At 35.1% G+C, this 26,287-nt stretch overlaps 2 protein-coding genes across 3 annotated transcripts; one reads left to right on the top strand and one right to left on the bottom strand.

Annotated features, from left to right (window-relative positions):
- The first annotated feature begins 215 nt into the window (after positions 1-215).
- cdh5 (cadherin 5) lies at positions 216-17,404 on the top strand. Of its 2 annotated transcripts, none has more exons than XM_041268382.1 (12): positions 216-447; positions 7,367-7,594; positions 7,815-8,100; positions 9,038-9,157; positions 9,628-9,792; positions 10,180-10,367; positions 10,553-10,806; positions 11,651-11,784; positions 12,834-12,946; positions 13,148-13,256; positions 13,799-14,050; positions 15,038-17,404. In XM_041268382.1, exons 2-12 carry the CDS (start codon positions 7,397-7,399, stop codon positions 15,529-15,531), a joined length of 2,313 nt encoding a protein of 770 aa, XP_041124316.1. In that variant the 5' UTR covers positions 216-447; positions 7,367-7,396; the 3' UTR covers positions 15,532-17,404. The 2 variants fall into 2 exon arrangements, with proteins under 2 accessions (XP_041124316.1, XP_041124314.1); XM_041268380.1 differs by having other exon boundaries at positions 7,364-7,594.
- On the bottom strand, positions 4,850-5,393 carry LOC121325592 (60S ribosomal protein L9-like). Its single transcript, XM_041268383.1, has one exon. It carries the CDS (start codon positions 5,360-5,362, stop codon positions 4,865-4,867), a length of 498 nt encoding a protein of 165 aa, XP_041124317.1. The 5' UTR covers positions 5,363-5,393; the 3' UTR covers positions 4,850-4,864.
- Positions 17,405-26,287: the final 8,883 nt, after the last annotated feature.

Genomic DNA, 26,287 nt, shown 5'->3' with positions numbered 1-26,287 from the left:
TGGATTTTTTACATCGTAACTATACAGGTTCCTCGACTTATTCCCAGATGGAGAAGTGAGTTTACTAACAATAAGGCTGAATCTATCTGGTTTCCTCCACTCTCGTCAGCAGCGTCTGACCATACAAAAGAGTAGAACAATAACAGGAAGGCTGCCAGTGGGAAACAGGCTAACAGGGACTAGCCTTACATTGCTAGGGAAGTCCAAAACTCCAGTGTTATCAGCTAAACCAGAGAGTTGGACATCTGTGTGGTTGTGCTGCTGCATCGTCTTTCTGTTACTGGATACAGTATTGATTTTTTTAATTATTATTATTATTATTATTATTATTATTATTATTATTATTATTATTATTATTATTATTATTATTATTATTCATTTTCTTTTTCTTTTGTGTGTGTCTTTGTGACCGCACTCGAATAAAAAGAGCCTGCATTTCAACATCAGGTAAGAAAATTCTTTGTGTTTTAATGTTATTAAATGGAATAATAATTTCTTTATTAAGGAAAACTTTTTTTTTCTACTTGTCAACCTGTCTGCCTGCTCATCTGCTTATCGCTGTGATGTGTTATTCTCCACAACGCTCTTATTTTCATGGCTCTCTACTTTCTAGAGTAATGTGCTGTGTGTAACAGACTGGTGTCCAAGGGAACAAGTGCTGTGGTAGCCTTGTGATAATCTTGTATTCTTAGTCTGGCCACCTGACATAATTGAGTGTGGACAACAGAGCACAGCTTTGCAGGACTTTACAAAAATAAACACGTTTTCAAATAAAAAACAAAAGAGAGAAAGAAAGAATAAGTTTAGTTTTTTTAATAGCTTGTCATAAATTATAAAATGTCGCGGTAGGTGGTCTACCACAAGTCTTAACCATAGCCACAATGGAATATGCACAGACAGTCATTTAAAACTGAAAACAATTAAGCACTCAACAGCCCCTAGATAAATACAATATTTCTAAAATAAATATTTGTTTGTGTGTGCACACCTGTAATGAAAAATACATTATTTTCAATTTACTCAGCCAAAGGATCTAAGTCACTATTTAGAAGAAACACTTGGGTACCCGTTTTTCCATTACAAGTTCATAAAAGGAGCTATGTTGCTAACTCATGGGTTTTGGAGGTATATGTTACTGTATATCATTTTCATCATGTATTGTTTGCAAGTTGTATTATGATTGTGTGTGATTTCTGTTGCACAGGATGCCCTTGTAAATGAGATGAAACATTTCAAGGATTTTAACTTGGAGATTAAAAGATTGAAATAAATAAATAAATAGAATATAATACTACATATCTGTATGTTTGATCATATGAATAAAGGAATACATCCAAAATAAAAGAGCAAAATCAACACCCACTTGTGCTGTACTACACCCTACATTGCTTTCCCTGAAGAGATGACTTGTAGTAGAGAAAGCACAGCAATGTTACATCAGAGCCACTCTTAAAAACTGGATGAGGACTTCTGTGTGGAAAGTAAAATGATTAGGTCTTTCTCTTAATCTTTAGACCACACATTCATTTGCAGTGATGAATAGAATAAAAGCTTGTTTCACGCTTTAAATGTATATTGCTAGAACTGGTCTGCTTTAAAAACGTGTGAGGAGATTGGAAGGGAAGTTTTGCCTGTGGCTAAATAAAAGTGGAATGGCTAGTTGCACTGAATTCAAGCACATCTGGATACACTTGGCTAACCAGCTCTGAAAAGCCAAGCCGATATAAATAAGACAGTCAAAATGTATCAATCAGCTGCATTTGCCATCAACTCACTCACAAATTAAAACAATTTGAGGGGATTAATTTCAGTAATAACCTATATTTATACATTTGCATCTGTTTGTCTTTGTTGTTTAAAGAAAAAACACATTTGTAGAGGATACTTTACAGTTAGATTGATCCATTTCCATGCTCAATAGAATTTGAATTTGAATTGTAATTAATTATTGTGGATCTATTTGACTCAAGCGATTGGTCCATTCCCCTTTTTTTGTTTAATCCAAATAGCTGACTTGCATACAAAATTGTGGATTATGGAATTTGGGATCCAGTAAAAAAAAAAAAAAGTCCAGCATTATAAAATTGTGTCTAGTTATTAGTAAATATTTATTGCGATCATAAAATGTTGCCAGTGTTGTAATGTTTTCAAAGTATAGCCAAGGCCCTTTATCTTCAGTTTATAAATTCACAGGTTTTACAAAAGCTAAGGTGTTTTGGTTTTTGGGGTATTTTTTAAACACATTTTCCAGTGAAAATGGATCAAAATAAATACTGATTTATACCAAGAAACAATTAATTCCCAACGCTTTACATTTGTTAAATATATGTATCTCAATAATGAATTTGTTTTGGCAAAGTTCAAGGCTATGTGCTTATTCCATTGTACTGTAGTTAACTTCACCAGCTTTACACAGTTACGCAGTTGTTCGCATTCACTGTGAATAGAAGCCAGTGAGTTTTTGTTCCGTCCATCCTCCATTTACTATTTCATTGCATTTTCATGTGTGTTTTATTTTATTTTTTTAAGTAAACACCTCTTCCTTCTTAGGTAATTATAAATAAAATGAAAAATGCAAATAAAGAGCCATATGTTATTGTCCATTAATTTAAAGCATGATCCAAATAGTGTACTAGGGAACTCAGTTGGGTTCCATTGTAGTGAAAAAATGAAGCTGACAAATGGTTTTGTATACATAGAAGGTATACATCCAATACAATCATACAAGCACGAGATTTAAACTGGCTTTGGACAAGGCCTCAGTACAGCTCAGTGCATATGTATGAGAAATATCCATGGAGTCAATTCGAAAGGGATTAAAAGACTGACAAAACTTTACAATGTTTGATATTTATACCTTTGTAAACAATTGTTGACTCCACTCCCATTTGTCTTATTTCTGTCCAATGATAGGGGGAAAAGGGGGGGGGGGGGGGGGGGGGGTTGCATACCACATTGTACCTAGCAGGGCACATCCATTTTGTCTTTCAGTTCCCCTCCACATCTCACACTATCTCTGCTATTCTCCTGCCTTTTGGCATTGTGCTCAAACAGCTATCTGTGACAGAGTCACGTTAGGCTATGCAAAACTGCACTTAGCTGGTTTTGCAGATAGGAAATGAAAGAATTCAAAACTCACACAATACTGTATAGAAACTCAATATAAAAGCATATTAAAGCGACTATAAAAACACATTCACACACAATTTAAACTTAATAAGTAAAAGCAACTTAACTATAAAAGACACACATACACATAATGTAAAACTTATAATTAATAACAAAATGAATACCTCATGTAGAAAGCGATCACTACACCATAGATTACTTACAGAGAACATTTGAATGCAGTAAGAACATGTTATGAATTAACATGACATACATTATCAGGCTTACTACACATTGTAGAAAGTAGTACTAAATTATGACTGCATGAGGTTTTTTTTTTCTTCCCAAACAGCCACATGTTTCATACTGAAAAATAACTATTTCTTAACTGCTACCAATATAATATCTCATTGTCTTTAACGATTTTAAAACTGCTATTTTTGGCTGAGACATCGCCTGACTGGTCTACTTGGGACTTAATGCTGACACTTGAGTGGGCAGAAGTTCAGAGATCAAAGAGAAACATGTTTTAAGATTGTAAAAAATAAAATAGCTCCAACACAAGACCATTGTATCTCCCTCTATATAGAAATATTAATGTTATTTCAGATAATCACATCTGCTGAGGCCAAGGCAGCCCACCCTGTAATGCTCTACGTGTTCTTTTTTTCCAGTACATCACGTGCTGACAGTTATAAGATGTGATGTGAGCAGTTACTCAATAACACGAAAGAAACTCTAATGAAATTTAGTATCAGAACTGTGATAGATACTGTAAAAATTTAAATCAACAAATTACAAGGAAAAAAAAAATCAGAATGGAAGTGCTGGGGAATAACAGGATATGAAAGCAATTTGTTGCTGATTTGAATAACGGTAACTGTTAAAATTTTATGGATTGCAAGAGAAAATAAACTCAAGTGCCTTTTAAGTTTGTCTTATTGAGATCCCTTCAGTTTCAGTTGCGGGTTCATGTATGCACTTATGTGAATGTTACAGAGCTGTTAAATGGAACATTCTAAAGTATTATCATCTTATTTGCATTGGCTGGCATATACTGTAGCCTCCAACCTACTGGTTGTGTATTATAAGCCATTTGAATGGGCTGATTAAGATGCTCTCAACCCATTCACAGCAACTCATTGTTTTATTCAATACATTTTAAAATTGCAAATACACCACTTCTTATTGATAAGCTCTACTTAGAACTGAGAACCCTAAAGTAAAATAGAGGCGGGAGTTATATAACATAACAGATGTTTGAGGATTTTAAGATTTTATTGAAAATATACACATTGATTTATCTATAGTACTGATCTTCCTATATGAATGAAGACCTAATGGTAGTTGGTTGGTAGGTACACACTGTACAAATAGGATTATAATCAAGAAATAATGTTGCTGTTTGAAGGCACTGTAGCTCCCTACTTTGTAGCTCACTGTAGCTCCCTACTTTGAACATATTATTGAAATGGGGTTACAGTGTTAAAGTAGCAATCTCTAGTAAATTACAGTAGATCTGGTTTGATTTTATTAACTTATTATTATTATTATTATTATTATTATTATTATTATTATTATTATTATTATTAGTAGTAGTAGTAGTAGTAGTAGTAGTAGTAGTAGTAGTAGTCCTATTTAAATGCCTAAATAGGCAATCGTCACCTCTAGCCGTCATTTGCGACGGCTGGAGAAAAAAATTCAAATTAACATCCTCATAATAGAGGATGCTTAATAGGTAGGCATTTAACTAAATTTAACAAAAAAAAAAAACAGTAAAAGGACTGCAAATTAAATGTTCAAAGAAAACGGAGAGGTGGTACAAGTAGTCTTTCAGTGCCTGGGAAACATTACAGGTCACACCCGGCCTCATGTGTACTCTACGGATGTGATTTTCTCCCAAGAAATTCCTGATTTCCACCAGAGACCCAGTTTCCTGGACGACCGCATTGATGGGGAAATGAGCATACACAGACCTCATCTTGTAACGGAAGCCAAACGTGACTCCCTTGATCATGTTCTGAACATGACTGCAGATGGTCCGAACTGTAGCAAGCTCCTTTCTGTTACCCCACCATTTGTCAACACGAAGCCTCTTTTGCTTATTGCCGAGGAGACTCAACTCAAGGTTGATGTGGTTGAATTCTCTGAACAGAGCTCCGCGGGGTCCCTTCACGACCACTGTGCACCCTTTCTGGGACACCTCGACGTTGTCTGGAATGTTGACGGTCTGGTTGCTGAGAATGGTCTTCATTCTCGCTGATGATGGAGGAAAGGAAGAAAGGCTGATGCCGGCACGCAATTGTACCTGTGATACAAGTAGTAGTAGTAGTAGTAGTATAGAATTAGGTTACTATATTAACACAAGGTTAACATTTGTTACCGCTAATAAACAAACAAAAGAATCTCCCTTAAAATAAACTGTGAAGAGAAAATTGAACAATCCCATATTAATGACAATGGCTGTCAAATAACATGGGTAGACAAGATGCATTTTTTTATGTTATAAATAGATCTGACAAAATGGAAAACAACTGTGTTGATGGTCAGGGTCATGGGCTGCAGCAATTTCAAAGTGCAGTTTGTCAGTTAATCCTACGCTGGGCTGTACCTCCAAATGAAATCTCCAGATAAAACAGTGTAGGGAATTGAATGGCAGGAAGGGTGTGTTTAAATACCAGAATTACAGCAATGATGACTTTTAAACACACAGATTACGAAAATAAATGTTGCTTCTCACTATTTTGTATTCTATTTCTTGTGTCTGATACAGTATACAGAGGGAGATCTGCAGATCTTTATCGTTTTTACATACAGATACAGACATATATCTATAATTATCAAGCCTTTAAATGTGCAGTCTCTCTGTAGCACATAATCTTTCTCACGTGTCCCCTAGTTGCAGTAGTTTATTAATTCTCTTAGTTTTCTAGACTTTATTTTCACATTGACCCATTTATCCAGCCATACTTCCAAAGAATACTTCCTAAGGATGTCCTGGAAAAATATTTAAACAGTCGTATTATCACATCCAAGGGACTGAGCAAAAACAGTGACAACAAGCAGTTAACTTTCACATAATTTACCAATAACATGGCAAAATAAACAATATGTGTTGTTGTCTAATTTGTAAAATGACAATAATGTTTAGTAATAAGATGCCTTCTCAATCAGTGAAGAATACAATGCTGTACATATACTGTACAACACATTACAATACTGTAAACCATAGGAGAGCTATAAACTTGCACATTACGGTGCTCTGTATACTGTGCTGTGCTATTCATCATACTTTATACCTGGAACATTTCAATACTGTATCTCAATGTACTTACCAAAGTATCGAAGACTGATAAATGAGAGTGATCTTAACCAGAATGTGATAATAACCAAAGTCAATTATGTTCTGGCTGGGACAATTCAGTTCGGTGGTGGTAAGGAGAGGATATTTACAGGGATGATATTAAGTGTGTTTGACTGTACAACTTTTTTTCATAAAGTAAAATGATTCCTTAACTCATTGAAGTATATACCGCTTTGTAGTTTTCCATATACTTTCGATACTTCCATATCGAAAACCTGACAAAAATGGAAAAATCAGACATTTCAAAATCTAACATGAAATACTGTACTACTACTATGGCTTTCGGTAGACTTTTGCGATAACATGGTGTAGCTTCTTTGATTAAATAAATGTTATGACTTGTTGTTTGAAATTTATATCATATTTTCATCATGACTTATAATTAGAAAACAAACATGTGACCACAATAGGGTCAGTGGAGGTGAAATGGCTGATTCACAGGAAAGGCCCCATTCAGTTGTGCACAGGTCCAGATTTTCTTCCTGTTGTTTCATTATAGTGCATTGGCAAGTTGCTGATGGGAACAAAAACGACTATGACCTTGGAGACTGGGCTTGAAAACAATACATCTGAGGAAAGCACTTCTTGAATGCCTGAAGCTGAGATTAAGCTATTAGGGAACTCTTCACAGCTATAATCTACAGCAGTGGTGCACAACTCAGGTCACGGAGGGCCAGTGTCCCTCCTGGTTTTTGTTCTAACCATACCCTAAATTGGTTAATTTGACCAATTAAGCTTCTAATAACGTCCAATAAAGTATTTAGGGTGCAGTTAGAATAAAAACCTGCAGGGACATCGGCCTTCCATGACCGAGTTGTGCATCACTGATCTACAGCGTCTTAATAACTAATGACCAACAGTATGTGTTGTAATTTTTTTTTTTTTTTTAAGTAGGGTACAAGGCCCTCTTCATTACAGTCAAGGATGGATGTTCTACTGTGGGTTGTTTGTTTTATCATTAGCCAAATTCTTGCCACCGATGGTATAGAAAATACAAGAACTGTTTTGAAGACATATGATAACAGCAGATCTGTTCTGCACAGACACAAAAGAGATTGGAGATGGAATACATTGTATACTGATGAAGAAAAAAAAACAACTCTACCACATTTAATTGGAAAGGTAATGGATATTCTTCACACACTGCATGAAATGCAAAGTCTAAGCTTTGGAGGATAGCTACCAAATGTTATTTTTGTTACATAAAGTATGATTATCACTAAAGAAAAATGAATCATTAGAATAATTTTCAACTATCGAAACTTGTTTCCCAGGTAACATAAAGTGTTACTGATTCAAAATATATGGAAACATTTAAACTGAAAAATGTGTCTCTTTTTAGCTGTCATCTACAAAGGTCAATGGAAGTGCAAGGTTTGTTATAGAGGGAGAAGGAGCTAATACCATTTTTAAAGTGGATGATCTTGGTGATATATATGCCTGGAAGACACTGGATCGTGAAGAAAAGTCCATCTATCACCTCCGAGCTCAAATATTTGACAAAATAACCAACAAGCAGTTGGAACCAGCATCAGAGTTTGAGATCAAGCTTAATGACATCAACGACAATGCTCCTAGATTCACACACAATAGATATAATGGCTCTGTTAAAGAGATGTCTAAACCAGGTAGGAACGACTGAATTTTATTCCATTTTACTTCAGATAAATAATAAAATATAGCTCCCCACACAGACATTAAGTCTGATTTGTGCAACCTACTGACGTCCTTCCTCTGCATACCTTTGTAATTGCCAATTAAACATAGAGCCTTTAAAAACTGGAACAATATTAACTTAATGGTGGGGAAGGGAAGTGTGATATTGAAACACCCTTACCTCCAGCACATTTGAGGAGCAAAATCTGATTTGTTTCATAACTCTGTTAATTATAAGTATGTTTATTATTTAAAGTCAGAAATTAATAATACCTGATAACACATTAAATAATAGCTGCACATATTTTAATGAAAATAGAAATCACCCAGAAATATTACAAAACTGAGACCTAGGAACAAGTTGTTTGTTTAAAGATGTGTAACATCAGTAGGTGTTTTATTCTTTAAGAAAGGAATCGCATCAACATTGGAGTAAATGGCTCAAACAATGATATACACACACAAGTCAACTGTTTAAACAAAGACTACCTTCATTTTCAGTTGAGGTTGCATAGGATGCGGCATACAAACGTTACTACTCAGTGACATTGAAAATCACATTGTGAGAAATTGCAGATATTGTACAATGCTCAACACTGTATGGGTTACACAATGGCTTCCCTGCATCTCAGCTCACTGCTAGTTGCATGGGCTGGCTGCCCTCTGGCCAGCTAGCAACAGCAGACTGACTGTTTTTTGGTTAAATGCAGGCTGGCACTCCTTTTACAGGCCTACCTTGGCTGTATGCAAAATGTCTTAGCACTGCCCTATACCTACACCCCAGGGAAACTACAATGTGCTTAATGCTGTGGGTGAAAATCAGCTGTAATGACCACTCTTTAATCAGGTCCAAACGCATTGCTAATGGAGGGTGTAATCCAAACCAGTATGTACTTGACTTTTCTACAGGAACCAGCGTGTTGCAAGTAATAGCTGTTGATCCAGATGACTCCTCGGTGTCAGGCCATGCCAGGGTCACATACAGTATCATTAAAGGAGGAGAGAACTTCCGTATTGATTTAGACACAGGTATGCAAGATCAACTCATTGATAATTATAAATGAATTAGTTCCTGGCTCCCAATCTGCATTCTGAAACACCCTCATTAAAACACAATGGAGACAGCTGAACTGTCATTTTTTGTACTGAACTGAACCGGTATTGTGTGTGCATCCTTTGATTATGTGTGTCAAGACTCACAATGGTGAATTCCCATAAGAATTTCTCAATGTTTACTATGCTTTCCCTTTGCTATATTTCAATTATGGTATACCGTAGTAAACAAGGTGATGTATAGTAGTGACATATTTAATTCCATTATCAAAAACTCTGCAAAACTGATTGGCTTGCTAAAAACATTAGGGTCATGTAATGGCCAAAGCGAACTACGCTTTTATGAATTACAAACCTGCAATTGTGCTGCACTCCTAAAGGACTAAGCTTGTGGGAAAACAGTTGGGAGAATAATAATTAATTGTGAATTTTCTTCACTGTTTTAGGAATAATTACATCATCTAATATGTTGGACAGAGAACAACAGAAAACATATGAATTGATTGTGAGGGCTAAGGATATGCCAGATTATGAAGGAGGCTTTTCAAGCACTGCATCTGTAATAATTACCCTGGAGGACATAAATGACAATGTGGCAACATTTACAAAGAGTAAGAGATGTTGCTTCAATTACAACATTCCCAGTTGCATCCTAGGATGCCCTCTTTGACCAGAAACCCTTTTGTGTACATCTAGTGGCTGCAATACGTATATATATATATATATATATATATATATATATATATATATATATATATATATTATATTATATATATATATATATATTTATTATTTATTTATTTATTTATTATTATTATTATTTTTATTTATTTGTATACTACTTTGTGGTTCTGGACCCCATTGTAAGGCAACAAGAAATAGAAGCTGACAAACAGTATTGTGGAAATGATTACATTTTAAGCAAATCTAAGAAATGAATAATATTCAACCATCTGTCTAAAAGGTTAATTAAATGTGTATATTATTCATGTTTACAGAACAGTACACAATTTCTGTGTTAGAAGATAGACCTATTGGATCTGAGGCTGGGATGCTCCAAATTGAAGATAAAGATGAGCCACAGAACACAAATCCAATGTTCAGTTTTGTGAAACGAGATTTTAGGGGTCTCTTTGACGTTGTTTCAGACAATATCACAAAGAATGCGGTCATTGTTTTAAAACAGGTAAACTCTGTTTTGTTTTTCTACACTTGGATGAACACATTCTCAAATCTAGGATCAAATTGTGTGTCAGATAAATAAAACGTGTGTAAGGTAATGAAAGCCATCATCTTTAGCAATGTTTGCCTGTGAAAGCTAATATACACATTCTTATCTACACATTTGTTTTGTTTTGTTCTTTTTTTTAGCCCCTTGACTATGAGAAAGTAAAGACGTACACTATGGAAGTCGAAGTGACTGAAATCACTACAGTCCCCCCTGGTAAAAGGGAGGTACAGGGTAACACCAGGGCGATGGTGTTTCTCAATGTTATAGATGTAGACGAGCCTCCTGTATTCCAGCGTCCTTCTTACTTCTTCAGTATTTTTGAGAACGCCTCCCTTGGCACTCATGTAGGCTCTGTTTTTGCAGCAGATCCAGATGAAGCCCGGAAAAGTGTAAGGTACAGAAAGTATAACTATTAACACAGTGGTGACGTTAGTCTTTACTGGCTGGGTTTTTCTTTTCCATTAGGGTTATGTTGCCTTGAGGCTCTACACTGCATTAGAATACCCATTAGTGGATCCCAGCAATTTATTCACATAAAGAAACTTGCCAAAAGATATAGCAGCTTACAAATACTAGTAATTTAGCAACTACCTTAGATTGACATATTATAAAATGATGGTTCTGTACACAACATTTTTTTTTCATTTAGATTTTGGCAAATTAATAAAGTCAGTATGTACATTTACAATGTCTGGGAGAAAGTATATCATTGTATAGTTTGTTAATTCGCTCTAAATTATTCTTTCCCCAATTAATCCTCTTTCTAAGGCATCCTAACTTTGTTGAATTTTCATGCCTCTTTCTAGTCTCATCCCCCCCCCTTTTTTTATAGTGCTGACAAGTTTTTTATACTTTGCTTTTTTTTTTTTTTTTTTTTTTTTTTTACATTAAATCAGGATTTTCAAATATTTCAGATACAAGCCTATAGATAACTGTTGCACCCTGGTACATTTGGGGTGGGTCACACAGAAGTAACTTTGAACTACATCATAATTAAGTGATGAGGAAACTGGAAGCGGCAACAGCTTTACATCCAGAACATTGTCTTTAAAATATCAGCTGGTTGAAACACAAGCGAAGAACCCAAAGAAGAACCTGTAATAATGCTGCTAGTGGTTTGCACTCCTTTGTGTGTCTCTTGTACCAGCTGAACTGACTGTAATGTTTAAGCACCACAAAACTGCATACTACAGTACTTAGTAGAGCCCCACACAATTCTAAAACTTGTTTGTTTTCAGATACTCCATCAATGGAGGAAATGCTATCACGATTAACAGAGACTCTGGATCTATTAAAACAAGTAATAACCTGGACCGGGAAATGAATGCCTGGCACAATGTCACTATCACTGCAGTAGAAGACGGTCCTGGAGGTAAGAATGGCCTTCTTAAGTAAAGCCATTCTTGTTCTACAAGCTTATAGATGCGTTCCCTAATCATGTGCCCATGAGTATTTAAAAGTAAAAAAAAAAAATTGTATTCACATTTTTGAGTGTTTTGGATATTTGATAACCGTGCATAAGCTTCAGTGCACAATGAATAAAATACAGTAGAGTAATATCCACACAAGGTCGTTCTCAAATGGTAATTCTTTAACAACACCTGATAAGAATAGTACATTTTAGTCAGGGTTTTGATTAAACAGCTCACAATAATAAAGAATACAGTTGTCTATTCCTTGTACAGAAAGGGACCTGCTCTTTCCATATTGTTGACTAATGAGAAAGGCAGCACAAAGCATATGTGGCTCAAAGCTTTGCTCCCATGGTTTATAAGCTTCACAGCTTGATTAAATAAGGGATTTGTGAAAGCGAAACAGTGCAGCTTTATTACTGGACCATAGACAGGCTGCCGAGTTTTTGATTCTTGCTTAGGATGATCTGTCATCTATCGTAGATTAGAAAGATTAAGAGACAATAACACAAAATAATAACAACAGTCAGCTGGCTGCGCCACCTGGAAACAGGGTAGCTGACTATAAAGAGAATATTAATATTACATTATCCTCCACATTGGCATTAAATAGTAATGAAATGCCACAAATTACACATGTACGTAACTGTAAAACATCCAAGTTTCACTGGTGAATATATTTATGTGTTGTTATGCGTGTAACTACAGTTGGTTATGATGAACCCATCCTAGCAGTTTTTGACCACATTAATACATTACAAAGTGCAAACACCATCAACTGGAAACTCAAAAGTACATACATCAGTGCCATCTTCTGGGCATTCCATACATTACAGCTTTCTGTCACTGCCACCGCCTGATCTGATCTGATTTGATCTGATCTGAAGTAGATAATGTGGGACATCAAATTGTCCGTATAACCTTTCAGGCATTACCAATTTCCAGCCACTGTTTTGTATAGTACAGTACTTATGCACACTTTTAAATGTGCTTTGAATCTCTTTGACAGGTAAAGAATCCACAGTTTCTATGTTCTTGAAGGTTCTTGATATAAATGACAATTCTCCAAAATTGGATTATGAATATGACCTCTTTGTATGTGCAAATGCCAGACCTGGAAAGGTAGCTATTCTCTTTATTTTAAATTGTTATTTTTGGATTTGTTGCTGTAATAGAAGAATGGCAGAGAATAAACACTTTGTAAAGGGATGTCTTATAATGAGGGGAAATAAAAAGTTTATTAAATGTAATCACAGTTCTGTGCAACTGCAGGTTGATTGTGAGCGATGTAATAATATCATCTTTTATAAAAAATCTTTACAGGTAATACAGACAATTGCCGCTAGTGACAAAGATGAAATGACTACTGGACAAAAATTAAGCTTCTATTTAGATCATGCCCACAGCAACTTCTCACTTGTGGACAATCATGGTAAATGCCTTTTTAATTTTTTTTTCTTTAATTAAATAAAGAAAGAAAAGGTAGCTATACCAGAATCTACAGTAGACCAGGCAGTTCTTTAGCACAAAAAAAGGCCCAAGGCTGACCAAGTTCACACCATCCAAATACTGGAGGGCACTCTGCAACAGTCTGTCATTTATGTTTGCCTTGAAAAACACATATATTGTAAGCTGACTGCGCTGAGGTTATTTCATTATGTGCACGTAACTGAGGTCATGCTTCAAATCCCCAGAGGTTGGAGACAGTGCTTAACAATGCTGCTACATTTCTATGTTGTCTCTAACGCGGTCTTTGAAACCAGCCTAGTGCTGTTGTTCTGGTTAATGAAGACGAATAAAAACTTCCTTCAAAACAAAAAAAATAATACTGAAATATTTATTAAGTACAAGATTGTAAACGCCAAAAGAAGTTGATTAAATATACTGACAGGAGTGTGTTGTTCTGAAGTTCTTTGATCATCACACACTGGTACTAGAGGTTTTTTTTTTGTTATGTTTTGTTTTCATTTTCAGACAACACAGCGAACATTACTTTAAAACAAGGGGGCTTTAACCCAGATGAAAAGAAAACATATTTCCTTCCTGTCATTATCTCTGACAATGGTAAGCCGCAGCTCATAAGTACCTACACCCTGGAGATTGTAGTCTGTGGATGTGACGCGAATGCAGAAGCAGAGGCCTATTCCTGTAGGGGACTCTACAAAGAGACGAGAGTTAGTGCCCACGCCCTTGCAGTCATTCTACTCTGCATCGTCGCCATTTTAGGTGAGTTAATGCCTGCTGTTGACTCATATATCTATATTTGGTTGAGGTCACAACTTTATCAGATTAATCCTACTGAGATATCACATCCCTTTACCTATCACTGTTTTTTCTTTATTTATTTGATTTTTTGTTTGTTTATACATAGAGGTATATCCTCCTCTCATACCGTAGGATGGAAGTGTACATTCCGTGCTCATTTAATCCATGGGATCTCTGTGTGATTCTCAAATCTCTCATCTTGTGTGGTGACGTGGACTCCTGTACACTCAGGAGGCACAAGTTAATATCACCAAACTCATCTTATGAAGCCTACCTAATCTCTTGGTTGTTAATTCATTGTTATGTATAGTAGAAAAAGGCACAAAATATCAGCTATACAATATACAATATCAAAAATCCAATGTTCAGTTTTGTGAAACGAGATTTTAGGGGTCTCTTTCTACACTTGGATGAACACATTCTCAAATCTAGGATCAAATTGTGTGTCAGATAAATAAAACGTGTGTAAGGTAATGAAAGCCATCATCTTTAGCAATGTTTGCCTGTGAAAGCTAATATACACATTCTTATCTACACATTTGTTTTGTCATTTGTTTTGTTTTGTTCTTTTTTTTAGCCCCTTGACTATGAGAAAGTAAAGACATACACTATGGAAGTTGAAGTGACTGAAATCACTACAGTCCCCCCTGGTAAAAGGGAGGTACAGGGTAACACCAGGGCGATGGTGTTTCTCAATGTTATAGATGTAGACGAGCCTCCTGTATTCCAGCGTCCTTCTTACTTCTTCAGTATAAAGGCACAAAATATCAGCTATACAATTGGCAAAAAAACATTAGGGAAATATGATGTTGTAGTAGGTATTATTTATCAGCAATAGCCTGGAATGCGCATTTACTTGCTTTCTCCTTTGTTAGGGATTTGAATATGTTTCTATTACAATTTTAATGTATTGATAATGTATTATTTTATTTTATTGTTACCTTGCAGTCATCACATTGTTCATTGTCATAAGAAAATTCAAGAAAGACTCACTGGTCAGTTTGGGAAAGAGCTCCGGAGAAATCCACGAGCAGCTTGTGTCGTATGATGAAGAAGGGGGCGGAGAAATGGACACTAACGGTTACGATGTCTCTGTGCTCAACTCAGTTCGGCACAACAGCATGAGGCCTAGACCAGAGGCACAGCCTGGGCCTTGCCTATACGCAACAGTCCAGAAGCCTGCAGCAAAGGGTGACATGGCCGTCATGATTGAAGTGAAGAAGGACGAAGCTGACCACGACCGAGATGGGATCCCCTACGACACACTGCACATCTACGGATACGAAGGCTCAGAGTCTCTGGCCGGGAGTCTCAGCTCCCTAGAATCTGCTTCATCTGACTCGGACCTGGACTACGACTTCCTAAACGACTGGGGGCCTCGCTTTAACACATTAGCTGAACTCTATGGTGTAGACGGCACTGAGAACGGCTATGAATATTAATTCTTCAACAATTATTATTGTTGTTATTTTTTTTTTTTTTTTGGGAGGGGGCGGGTATTTTGCTAAAGTAAGTAAGTAATAAGGGTGCTCAAACAGATCATTAAGTAACCAATTTTTTAGTTTTTTTTTTTTTATATTCAATGGAATGGCAAGAAGGGAAATATTGTTGGTTATAAACTGGCGGAAAACATTGCTGGTATTTAGCTGTTGACATGTCCAACAGAAAAAATATAATTTTAACAGGAAAAACTGACAATATAGTGCAGGAATATTTTGGAACAGCTTTTGCATGCCTTTGATGGCAATTATGATGTATTTGACAGCTTAGTGACATAGATACTGTGGAAGGCTATGACAGATCTACTGCCTACATTGCAAGCAATTTCTACATATATCATCCCAATATAAACTGTTATAATGTGAAACCCCAAATCACGTTATGGTTTTCACATTATAACAGAAAGAAGATGTTTACTCTGTATATGTTGATCATGTCTGTCCATATTCACCTACATCCATTAAACATTAACTATCTGCATTACACACCGTTTACATAACGTTCCTAAGCTTTCTGTCCAGAATTACATGTTTGCAAATGTTCTGTCGATGCTGGATTCACTTAATAGAGGCTTACTGTTTGTTTTCCTGTTTAGCACCCTTGAATCCAGTGCCTAAACAATGCAAAAGAAAAATAAAACACTAGAATGAACTTCCTGAACTTCTGTTTCAGCGGAAACACGATTCCTGCACTGTCATTATAAAGTTTTTATAGCACATTGTTTGGTTCTTCCTGTTTGCAAGGCTGGAAAGAAATTTGTTCGGGAATAATACTGTTCTTTTGATCATACTGCCTGTACCTAAAGGCCAGGATCCATTCCTTGTTCCTAACCGAATAATAGTTCTTAAAACAACCATGTTCCACATCCATTTTCAATGTTTTTCAAATTCAGATGTAATTCGGCCCACCTGTGCTCATCCAGGTCATAGTAGCTGGTTGTTCTCAAACTACCCTCTGTGCAAAGTCTGTCTCAGCTTAATTTCCAGCTGTGTCCCGTGGTCCTGGTTTCTGAACTGTGCTTCAAGTGTTTTTTAACATAAAGTTTAAAAAACTTAAATCGAGTCTCTCTGATTATGCTGTATGTTAAATAAATAAGGCTCAATGCATTCCTTCACCTGTCTTTATTGCCCCTGGATTAGTGTCTATGTTGGCCTCTCCAAGGTTAACAAACATTCACAAAAAGTTAACAAAAAAATAAGTAAATTATAAAAATGTAATTGTGCATTGTGCGAGCAAGTTGTTAAAATGGAAAGATCTGTCTCACAAGAGTCATTAAGGTCATTAAAATGATGCAATTGTAAATTCTACCTTGATATTCACAACTGCCTAAAGTTTTTAAATACTGGGCCCTGTTCACAAAAGTTTAAAAAATGTTTTGAAAACTATTTTCGTAGATTAAACAATTATTTTGAAAACTAACAATAAACTCTAAAACAGTGGGAAATAGTTTTGTGCTCTGCAAACTCAATTACTAAAATGGGACTTTTAAAAAGTCTTTTATTTGGGCTTTTAATGAGAACATATAACTGTGTTCCTGTAAACAGCAAGTGTGAAACTATTAACTACCACTTTATTTGATGTGTTTTTTATTATATATGGGTTTAAGGTTGATTATTTTATAATACTTTTAATTTCTGCTTTATAATGTTTTGATTAATAAGCCATTGTATATGTGAACAATTTATATTATTTTCTACTATTAAAATGTGTAAGCACCTATAACTGAACTATTGCTGTGACATGTCTACTGCCAATGTCAGGTCATTTACCTGAAACTGTGTATCTTTTTAATGAAATCTGAGTCCCATCACTGTACATATGTGTCTGTGTGTAGTGTATGTGTATTTGGCTCAATAACACTAATGCCGGAACTTGACATTTATTCCAGCAGATGTCGCTATTTGGCAGAAATGGTCAGCTACATTCAAAGGATGTGTGCCTTATATGAAGGAAGCACTATTTTAATTTTATGGTGATTTTTTTTTTTTTTTTTTTTTGATGAAAGTGAGTGTAAAATTATAACCTGAATTACCAATCCACTGTTTATATATATATATATATATATATATATATATATATATATATATATATATATATATATATATATATATATATATCCTATTGCACTGTTAACCAAAGTCTGAGCATATCTGAAGAAATTATTGGGAAGAGAGTCAATCAGAATTTAAAAACAATAGATAAGACAATAATTGTTACACGTTTTTTAACCTTTTTTGTTTTGTTTTCAAACTTCAAACCATATCATCATATTATATTTTCCTCCATAAAACCTGAAAATGAAAAAGTCACAAGTGACATAAAAAGAGGCATGGACAATCCGTTAACTGTGAATGTACAGTACTACAGGGCTCGTGTGCCAGGAAAGGGCTCGGTGGAAAGTAGCTGCTAGGTCCTTCAACACTGCTATTGCTCTGATGCCATCTGCTCAGGTGACAGCTCCCTGGCTGACAAGCAAGGCACAGTTTCATTTTTGTAGGTCACTGAATAATCAAGAAGGGGCGCTGCTTCCAGCAACACAGGAGAGACAGAATGAGTTATGTGTTTCTGTTATTAAGATCCGATATTACACTAGTCATTACAATACAGTACTTTAAAAATAAGAGTGGTGGCTTAAAAACTGAGAATGGGCAAAGAAAAATATTGGTAAAGCTGGTGTTTGTGTTTTCTATTATACGTCATTCATCACCAGAAGCTAGAACTAAAATCCTTACATGCCACAAATAATTTTTTAACAAACTTAAAAAACGCACAAAAAAATTACAAAAAGCTGAATTAAAAAGCTAAATCCATATCACAATCGACATCTAATGACAATACAACCTTCCACATTGTTTTAATGCCTTTAAAAGGCATGTCTGCTTAAACATTGTCCTTATGTACTGTAAGATTTTTCTAACATTCCCAAATCAGATAAACAAAACATGGCCAATGTAAATCATTTTTAAAAAGTATTTTACAAAGTATAACTAAGTATAACTGATGAGATTTCTAAACAAGCTTCAAAAGACCTTGACAACTTGAGTGTGCTTCAAATATTAAGAGGAGGGACAAGCTATCTCTAATTGGACAACTAAATTTAAAAGATAATGAGGGTATGACTAATCTGCTGATTATATAACCTATTTGTCATAGGAGGTGGGCAGCCTTCACAGTATCCAGAACTTAAAAGAGCCTTGTTTTATTTAAGTGATCTGAGACTATTCCCAAATGCTGATATGATGCTGTTGATTAGGAAACCCAAAGAAAAACAAAGCACTTTGTGATGATAACCACATTACTTTAACCCTCTGGAATTCGCTAAGACCTAAAATGGTAAATACCCTGCAGCGATTTTCTATTCTAATCACTCTGCATTGCAACCATTAAAAAAAGAGACTAGCAGCAACTAACTATCTTAAAACTTTTATCAATTTTGCCTTTGCCTTTGCACTTTATAATAGGGAGCAACGGCATGTGCTGTTTTCTTTTTGTTAATAATAGCGGGCCATTATTTCAGGATTCTCTCTTTATCCTCTTCTTATTGATTGTCTCGAAGGTGACAAATCAGTTTTTGGTTAGAGAGGCTTCTTTTTGGAGGATGGTCTTCCATATTTATTGTTGATTGGTGGCTTATAAGAAAGTTTACAAATGAGAGGAAGCCATTCGGCCCATTTTACTCGTTTGGTTATTAGTAGCTTATTGATCCCAGAATCTCATCACGCAGCTTCTTGAAGGATCCTAGGGTGTCAGCTTCAACAACATTACTGGGGAGTTGATTCCAGACCCTCACTATTCTCTGTGTACAAAAGTGCCTCCTATTTTCTGTTCTGAATGCCCCTTTGTCTAATCTCCATTTGTGACCCCTGGTCCTTGTTTCTTTTTTCAGGTCGAAAAAGTCCCTTGGGTCGACATTGTCAATACCTTTTAGAATTTTGAATGCTTGAATTAGGTCGCCGCATAGTCTTCTTTGTTCAAGACTTAATAGATTCAATTCTTTTAGCCTGTCTGCATATGACATGCCTTTTAAACCTGGAATAATTCTGGTTGCTCTTCTTTGCACTCTTTCTAGAGCAGCAATATATTTTTTGTAGCGAGGTGACCAGAAATGAACACAATATTCAAGAAGAGGTCTTACTAATACATTGTACAGTTTTAACATTACTTCCCTTGATTTAAATTCAACACTTTTCACAATGTATCCGAGCATCTTGTTGGCCTTTTTTATAGCTTTTATTTTCTGTCCTGAACTTTTTTTTTCTTTCTTTTTTGTCAGGACACAGGGCACACAGATATCAATTATTAAATGAAAAAAATCTCTCCTTTGGTGAACAACCCAAACTAATTTTAATGGCGAACAATAATTTGCAGCTGATACTTATATTTACAGTAGTTCTAAAATATCTATTATCAATTTTACATAGAGTTCTAGTGGCACTATAACTTGTTATAACCACCTCTGCCTCACAGACATTTTAATTTCTTTTATTTCTAAAACAATTTTTCATATAAATTACATCATACAAAGTGCCTGAGCCAATAAAAAAAAAAAAAGATTTGCATCATAAAAGTAATCAGTGACAGTAAGAGGACAGAGAGGAAATGTCTTCCACAGTGCAAACTGTTTGGTCGGTTTCATTATTACATGCAAAAAAAAAAAAAAAACATTCTGTAACTTCAATTGCCAGCACACAATCTCTGGCATATTATGTTTTGCTGATAACATGATATGTGGTGTATATAAAGTGACCGACTGGTACTCATATTTTGTTAATGGTTGAAGCAAGGTGTTTTATTAAAGGCAATGGACCGATTTACCTGTCTTATGTGCATTTCATTTAAAAATAACATGTCTAATAGACCCAGTAAAGCTGCTTAGTGTTGGTCCTTAGTGGTGTTGGCCTCTTCTAGTTTGGATTAAATGCATACTATTTCACTTCAAATGTACACAGCTGTGACACAAAGTAAAACAAAACTTGTACTGGAACCCTGTGCATGATGCAAATCTGTATAAAAAGCAGGGTTTAATCAAGTAGCATGGAAAGGAGCCTACTTGGAAATTACATCAGCACAACTGTTCAAAAGGCAAACTGATAGAAAAGGTGTTGGTTAAAAGGATATTGCTAAGTGAGCTGAGGTGCAATGAGCCAGCATGAACACTGGGAGGCGCTCATTTCTAAATAAAAATCACCTGTTACCATAAGGCCTTTACATCTTGTATGAAGTGAACATATTATACTATATATATATATATATATATAAGTTATATATATATATATATATATATATATATATATATATATATATATATATATAAAATATATATATTATAGCACTATGCTATATTACCATATCTCTGCACTTACACCACTGGCTTGATTGCTTTTTAAATAAAGATAAGATCACAATTTTGAGTGATATTACCTTCCAGTTTTGAAACCCCATTATTTGCCAATCATTTCTGACTTCAGAGACATTGTTTTTGTTTTCTGTGTCCCAATCATTTAAATGTTATTACATGTATATTGAATTTAACATAATTTCCCCACGTTAGATTAAAAAAAAGAAAAAAAAATCCCAAAACAGAACACATTATATCATAGCAAATAAACCACATGGAACCAAAGTTGTCCCTTTTTAGCTTATTAACTGTTTATAGCTAGCTTACTAGCACATGCTGTTAATTTATTTATTTTTTGAATGGTTAGTAATATTTTATATAGTAACACATTTATACCAACTTATAAAAAAAAAACATTCAGCAAACATCAAGTCCCTACTTCAGGATTGTAAACTCCAAGTCCAGCATATCTTTGAAATGAGGTAGAAACTGTAGAAACATGAATAGTACAGTGCAGGTCATCCTTTGAAGGTAACTGACCAAAACATACTAACGTTAGAATTATTTTAAAGTCTCTGTATTTTTCTCCTCAAAGGTTTATTACTGGTTTTAAATATTTTAGTGTGGTACAGATTATGATCTGAACAAATTACTAACCTGGTACTGATTAGGACTGTATTGTAATTGATGTATCCACAAGTGTACCTGGATATAACTAGAATAAGCAATGTAAATAAGATTTGTATGACCTAGGCATTTTAATTAGTAGGAAATAGAGTATTGTCAAGGAAGGAATGCGTTTTCTGATTAAATACAATGAATTGAAACTTTCCCAATAAAAAAAATGGGAATCCATACAGATTCGCTATCAAAATATCACTGATGCTGTTAAAAGTTGCAGTCCCAAGGGTTTTAAAAGCCCTTTACTTCCTCTTAGTAGCTTTATTCAATTGATCTGCTCTCCTTGTCATTCAACATCCCATTCTAATATATTTCTAACACAGTCCTTCGTTTTGAAAAGCCTCTGAATTAGTGTCCTTCATGTTAGTTCCCCTTGCTGTGTAAGAATGCTTTACTTGAAACTGTGCAACAAGTGAACGATACAGATTTCAATATTTTAAGTACAGTTGCAGTACTAGAAATATAGCCTACAAATACGTATATATATATTTTTATTAAAGTTCCAGCAAACTGTACATGCATGTATTTCTCAGAGCGGTATTTGATAGGTAAACCCTGCTCATAAAACATTGCACTATAAAATCAGTCTTATAGACTTAACTACGGGAGGCCATTTATTTTCCCAGATGTTATTCTTTCGCCATCCACAGTCTACCATCCCCACTAATGATCTTTCAGGATGCAAGACATTAGAGAGTCCAGCGCATCAATATCACACCGTAGATTGATCTTTCCCAGAAAGAAACTTTCTGCAATCCACAGAGGTTAACATGTATCACCACAGTAAACTTTCAGAGGCCTCTAATTGATCCCAAAGGTAACGAAACCCACACAATGCTCTCCCTTCAGTTCTCTTTCACAGAGTCCACGTCTTATTGGTTGGAAATGCCAACACTTGCCCTAGGATTTCATTACAAATTAGACTTTTATTGTGAGTAATATCCCAGTTTAACCTTGTGGAACAAATAAATGCTTCACTGTACATGAAACCATCTTCCTCCAGCATAGAGTCTGAGAGCCTGTGCAACAGCACATTGCAGAAGCTGGCTTTATTATTATTATTATTATTATTATTATTATTATTATTATTATTATTATTAATTACTCCAATTACAGAGTTTGGACATTGAAACAAATTTAACAACTGAATATTTCAACTCCATAGCAATCGGAAGAGGAGTGAAAATAGTAGAAGATTGCTTCCTCAGTGTTATGTGTGACCCAGTACTGGTGAAGGCCTGACATTTGGCATTTGTGTACTTAGTTTATTAAAATGTGTACTTCAGAGCTTATTGAAAAGTATTAATGCACAATAATGCAGTCTTGATTATTCCATATACTGAGGAATTAATGAAAACAAAGGTATATGACTTATGAAATATGATTTAATTTAAATACATGGTGACAGGCATTACCCCAATCACCAGATCAATGAGACAAGAGTGTATAACAGGCTTTGATGAACTGGCAGCTGTTTCTAAGTTTCTTTAACATGTTCTCTATGCCCTGCAGCATTTTATATTTCCATTTGTATGTAATCTCTCCTTGACTTTGCCTGGTTTAAATTTGACACATAACTCTTAACAGGGCCAATCCATGAGCTGAGCATGAATCACACAAACTCAAGGCAACCTTGCTTAAGAAATCGCTCCTGCCACAATTGCTGTGCCTGTGGTTCAGCTTGACTCATTCCAGTGGCAGTACAGAGAAATAAGAGGTGACTGTTGCTCTTTAGATTTTCTATTTCTTTTCAAAACAAAGGTGGTGTGGGCTTATTTCATAAGTATTTGATACTGGAATAGTGACATACCTTGCTGTGGAATAATTTACCCAGATCATTTAGATTTCTTTTTTTTTCTACATTTTAATGTATGTAATCATATCAATATATTTAAATAGTTGATATTGTATATTAGATCTGCTGTGATATACAAATACCAGCTTTTAAGACCTTAAAAGTCTAAGCATTCTAGTTTCAGTCTGCCAACATGTCATAAGTAGGCTGTATCCTAATAGACCGGTACTGCACATGTATTAAGCTTGAGATTCAACAGATTTCTTTAACTGGGGTTTATGAATCAAAACTACAAATAGTTTAGTAGTTGTGGCTGTGTTTTAATGCTGTATTATTAATGGCAACATGTTAGTTTGGGGATCTGTTATAAGTGGTTATAAAAAATTTATAAATATGTTATTAATTATGCTATTAATAATATAAAATGATTTAAAATAATGAATGAATTATTTCACACCTCTGTAATTTCTTTTTGCGCTAGTTTTTATAATCGCTTATAATGGATATAATCTGTCTGTCTTGTAAGTAGCTAGCCCACAGTCACACTTATCACTCAATTAAGGTTGTCACAATGTCCTTGAACACTCACAAAGTGCTACCACAACCAGGAGATGGCTGAGAGGATGATAAACAGGTCTTCCTATGAAACATAGGGCCCTCCTGGCTTTCTCCAGCCTGGGACTCAAAGGGTCTGCGTAGAAATTGAAGAAATCTGCATTATTCATCATCACTGGATACAGCCAGCTTCAACCACATGCTTCCAGATGTGCGCTTCATTAAAATGTAATTGTCCTCTAAGGATTTCATTTCTGTAAGGAGTTTGAATCATGGGTCCCTGAATTAAATATGATTTCTTAAACTTCGTAGGCAAAGATTCCTCATCTGAAAGATTGGAGGTAGAGATTTGTTTTGGAGATGTGTTTTAAGGATGATGTTTTTTTCATTTTCATCAGCCATGCTCTTGCTTCCCAGCAGTGTATGCGAGGACCTTCTTTATTTTATTGTGTTATATGTTCCCATGTTTTGCTACAACTGTTTAAGTAAGGTGTGTGTATTGTTTTAATTATATTGTTTACATCTTGACCACTTTTTTTCACTTTTAAATTGCAGTTTCTATTACAGCTCCAAGATGGCCTCTCATGTATTTCTCAGAATTACATTTCCCACCATCCTCCTGCTCACTGGTAAATCCATCTCAGTTACAGATGTGAGCAGGAGGATGATGGGAAACGTAGTTTGAATGGTCCATGCAGGTCCATGTGAAGCCATCTTGGAGGCGGTGGAATGCAATTTAAAAGTTTTAAAAAGTGGTAAAAATGTAAAATAAAATAATTGAATTAATAATAATAATAATTAATAATTAATAATAATAATAATAATAATAATAATAATAATAATAATAATAATACACACACCTTATGTAAACAGTTGTAGCAATACATGGGAACATGTAACACAATAAAATAAAAAGGTCCTTATATACCCTTTGGTAGCAATGACAAGTAATCATTTGCACAATGATTTACACACCTGCTTTAAAGTACTAACCTGGGCATAACATTGTGCTTACATAGTAGTTACTTAGTAATTACAAATGAATTGAAATGCTGTGTGGTATCTGCCTCTTACAGTACCTCTCAATTGCCATGTTGTTGGGTCTGTGCCTGTGGGACTTCTTTCAAAGACAGATCCCCAGCAGGGAGTTCTGTTTCAAGGTCTTTTTTGTCTTCCTTGAAGCCCTGTGTGGATTGAAACGCTGCCTCATGTATTACAGACAGCCAGAAGAGAAACTGGCAAATCTGATATGTTGTTGCTAAAGGGAAATGTCTGGCGGAGGAAAGGAACAGGGTACTGAGATAAGATTGATTTTCTGGAATAATGGAACAGAAACAATCTCAAAGAGCCTGTAGGACGAGACTGCTTTGTAGGCTTGCCTATCTGTTCTCAAGCATCCCCTTCTGTTGGAGAAAAAAACTGAAATATCTGTGTTTATTATTATTATTATTATTATTATTATTATTATTATTATTATTATTATTATTATTATTATTATTATTATTAGGAATAGGTACAGAAGTTAACACACTGTTGGAGTATTTTCAAAGATTGGTAACTTATGCTCAGTAAATAAACTGGAAATAAAAATGACAAATGAAGGTTATGCCCAGAACTGAGCCGTTCTCCATTAATAAAGGCAGCTCCCAACTGGGGGAACCAGGGCAATCTTTAAAACAAAAGAGATGACTCATCTCTTTGGGGCTTTTGTGGTAATATACTATATATACAAAAGGCATATCTTTATTATATGTGCATAAACCAAATCTAAAACAGAACTACACTGAAATTGAATATGTATTTACATATTTATTGCAATGTAATTACACAAATACATTTCTAGTGTACAGTAATTACATTACAAATAGTGTTAGCATAATTATTTTTGTAAATATAGTATTGCATTGCAACTTTTCAAGGAATGGGCAACAACACCAGTGTCCCAGGTATGACGACATCCTTAAATGATTTAGACTAGGATGACTGTTATATGGGTTCAGTTAACGATTAAGAGCATTACATGCTATTGATTTATAATCCTGAACTCTAGCTAAACGATGTTCTGAGTAAAACTACAATACCCTTCTGAGTCTATCTGCATTGTAGGAGGAGGAAATTGTATGATTCATTTTCCGGTCTGCTTGTTTTGAGAGGAAGTGACCTGTTTTATCTGGTAGGTCACTTCCTCCTTCCACATACAGAATTTCACAAAACAGCCTAGACTTCTCTCACTAATCTTTAGGACTTTAAAATTGGTACTGTAGTGCTGAAAGAAACATTTATTTTGTCACTCCAGATTTGGGTCATAGTTCTATGCAGATGCCAGAGG

Source organism: Polyodon spathula, chromosome 13 (assembly GCF_017654505.1).
Source record: "Polyodon spathula isolate WHYD16114869_AA chromosome 13, ASM1765450v1, whole genome shotgun sequence".
NCBI classification, from domain to species: domain Eukaryota; kingdom Metazoa; phylum Chordata; class Actinopteri; order Acipenseriformes; family Polyodontidae; genus Polyodon; species Polyodon spathula.
The sequence above is the reverse complement of the archived record's forward strand: the minus strand, read 5'-3'. Positions and strand labels throughout refer to the sequence as shown.